Source organism: Juglans microcarpa x Juglans regia, chromosome 8D, assembly GCF_004785595.1.
Source record: "Juglans microcarpa x Juglans regia isolate MS1-56 chromosome 8D, Jm3101_v1.0, whole genome shotgun sequence".
NCBI lineage: Eukaryota > Viridiplantae > Streptophyta > Magnoliopsida > Fagales > Juglandaceae > Juglans > Juglans microcarpa x Juglans regia.
In genome coordinates, this window is record NC_054608.1 from 20433073 (window position 1) to 20434929 (window position 1857).

The 1857-nt window shown below is 36.9% G+C and overlaps 1 protein-coding gene across 1 annotated transcript; it reads left to right on the top strand.

The window, feature by feature from the left end:
- The first annotated feature begins 305 nt into the window (after window positions 1–305).
- LOC121243557 (17.8 kDa class I heat shock protein-like) lies at window positions 306–1171 on the top strand. The gene has a single exon (XM_041141686.1). It carries the CDS (start codon window positions 521–523, stop codon window positions 1010–1012), a length of 492 nt encoding a protein of 163 aa, XP_040997620.1. The 5' UTR covers window positions 306–520; the 3' UTR covers window positions 1013–1171.
- The last annotated feature ends 686 nt before the right edge of the window (window positions 1172–1857 follow it).

The window sequence follows — 1857 nt, forward strand, 5'->3', positions numbered from 1 at the left end:
TTAAAATTTTTATATAAAACAAAATAAATAATTTAATTTTTTTAAATTTTAAAATAAATATAATATTAAAATAATACATTTTAATAATATTTTATTTAACTCCTAATTTTAATTTCAATTCAACTAATACCAGAACAAACTTAAAATTTTTTTGAAGATTTCCATGAACATTTTCGGAGCAGACTCCAGCGACTTCCTCTCAACATTGACTTCCACTCTCACTACTTTTCCTAAATAAATTCCTAAAGCATAGTGAAATAAAATGATCATCCGAACTTTCTCCAACATTCTTCTTTACGCAAAAGTGAGTAGCAAAGATTCAACCCAGCTCGGCTCCAGAAGCTTCATGAACCTACTCTCCCCTTCTCTTCAATCCAATATATATACATGCACACCTACTTCTTTCGTTCATCAACTACCCAGAACCATTAGCAAACAATCAAGAAAAATCTAAATCTCTCTCTCTCTCTCCCAATAATTACATTCAAATTCAATTTCCGTCCCTATCCAACAGCTAAAGATGTCCCTGTTTCGATCCCTCTTTGATCAGCGAAGCTTTTCCGATCCTTTCCGAGGATTCTTCTTCGAAAACTCGGAAAATATCATTGGATCTGGGAACACCCAAATGGACTGGAAGGAAACCCCTCACGCACACATATTTGAGATTGATCTTCCGGGCCTTACAAAAGAGGAGGTGAAGCTCGAAGTGCATGAAGACAGAGTGGTTCGTATAAGTGCCGAGAGGAAAGATGTTGCGGGCGAGGACGAGAAGAGCTTTTACAAGTGGCACTGCAAAGAGAGAAGTAGCGGCAGCTTTGCGAGAGAGTTCCGTTTGCCAGAGAATGCAAAGGTTGATGAGATTAAGGCTTCGATGAGTGATGGGCTGCTCGTTGTAACTGTGCCTAAAGACGAGACAAAAAAGAAGGATAAAAAGCATAAGGCGGTTGAGATTTCTGGAGATGAAGGAAATGCTCCAAAAGGACTTGCTCGTTTTGTTTGCTGCAAAGCTTGATAATTTGGTGTGTGATAGATAATCTGTTTTCTTTTTTTCCATTTCTGGGTTACGATTTATTAAGTTCTGTTTGTGTTAAAACTGTATATTTTTCTACTAAAAGTGAGATTATGAAGTGTGTACATATATATTTACATATAAAGCTGCTGTTATCTCTTATGATAGCTCTCCCTCTGTCCTGAAAACAAAGAAAAAAAAGTGAAAAGCAACACAATTGTGAGGCACCACTAAAAAGTGTCTAGGACTGCTCATCGGATTTTTTTTAAGTTGAGTTCGAAATTCGGAAAATCGGATAAATTCTGGCCGGAATTCGAGTTGCGATATTACCGGGTATACATTGCAGTCCTACTCCTTTTTCTCGAAGGCAACGGTATCTTTAGAAAGATTCCAAGGATCACTACCATCTTTCGACAAACATGCATGCATGTGTAATTTTATTTCTGGAAAGATGAGTATTCCCTCTTGATTGACAATTAGAGGGTGTGCGCCTACACCATGACGGCGTCTTTTGTGGAAAAATGTCATGAAGAAAACAAAAATGTTATGTAGAAAACAAACATCAAAACATTTCAAAAAAAAAAAAAAAAAAATTTCAACTTGTGTCTCAGCTCGAGTTGAACGCCTGCCCGAATTTAAAATTCGGATTTTGGTCTGGGTATATCTTAGAAGGCATTGTGCTAGCCCATATTCTCACAACTCCAAAATGGGCAAGATTTTAGGCCTCCAAACTACCATTCTTTTTGCAAATAATTTGATAAGGCACCACAAAAGATTTTGGTTGAACTTATCCTCTAGCAAAGGCACTAATAGACTTTGCATAAGCTCATTCCCTTGGCAACGTAACC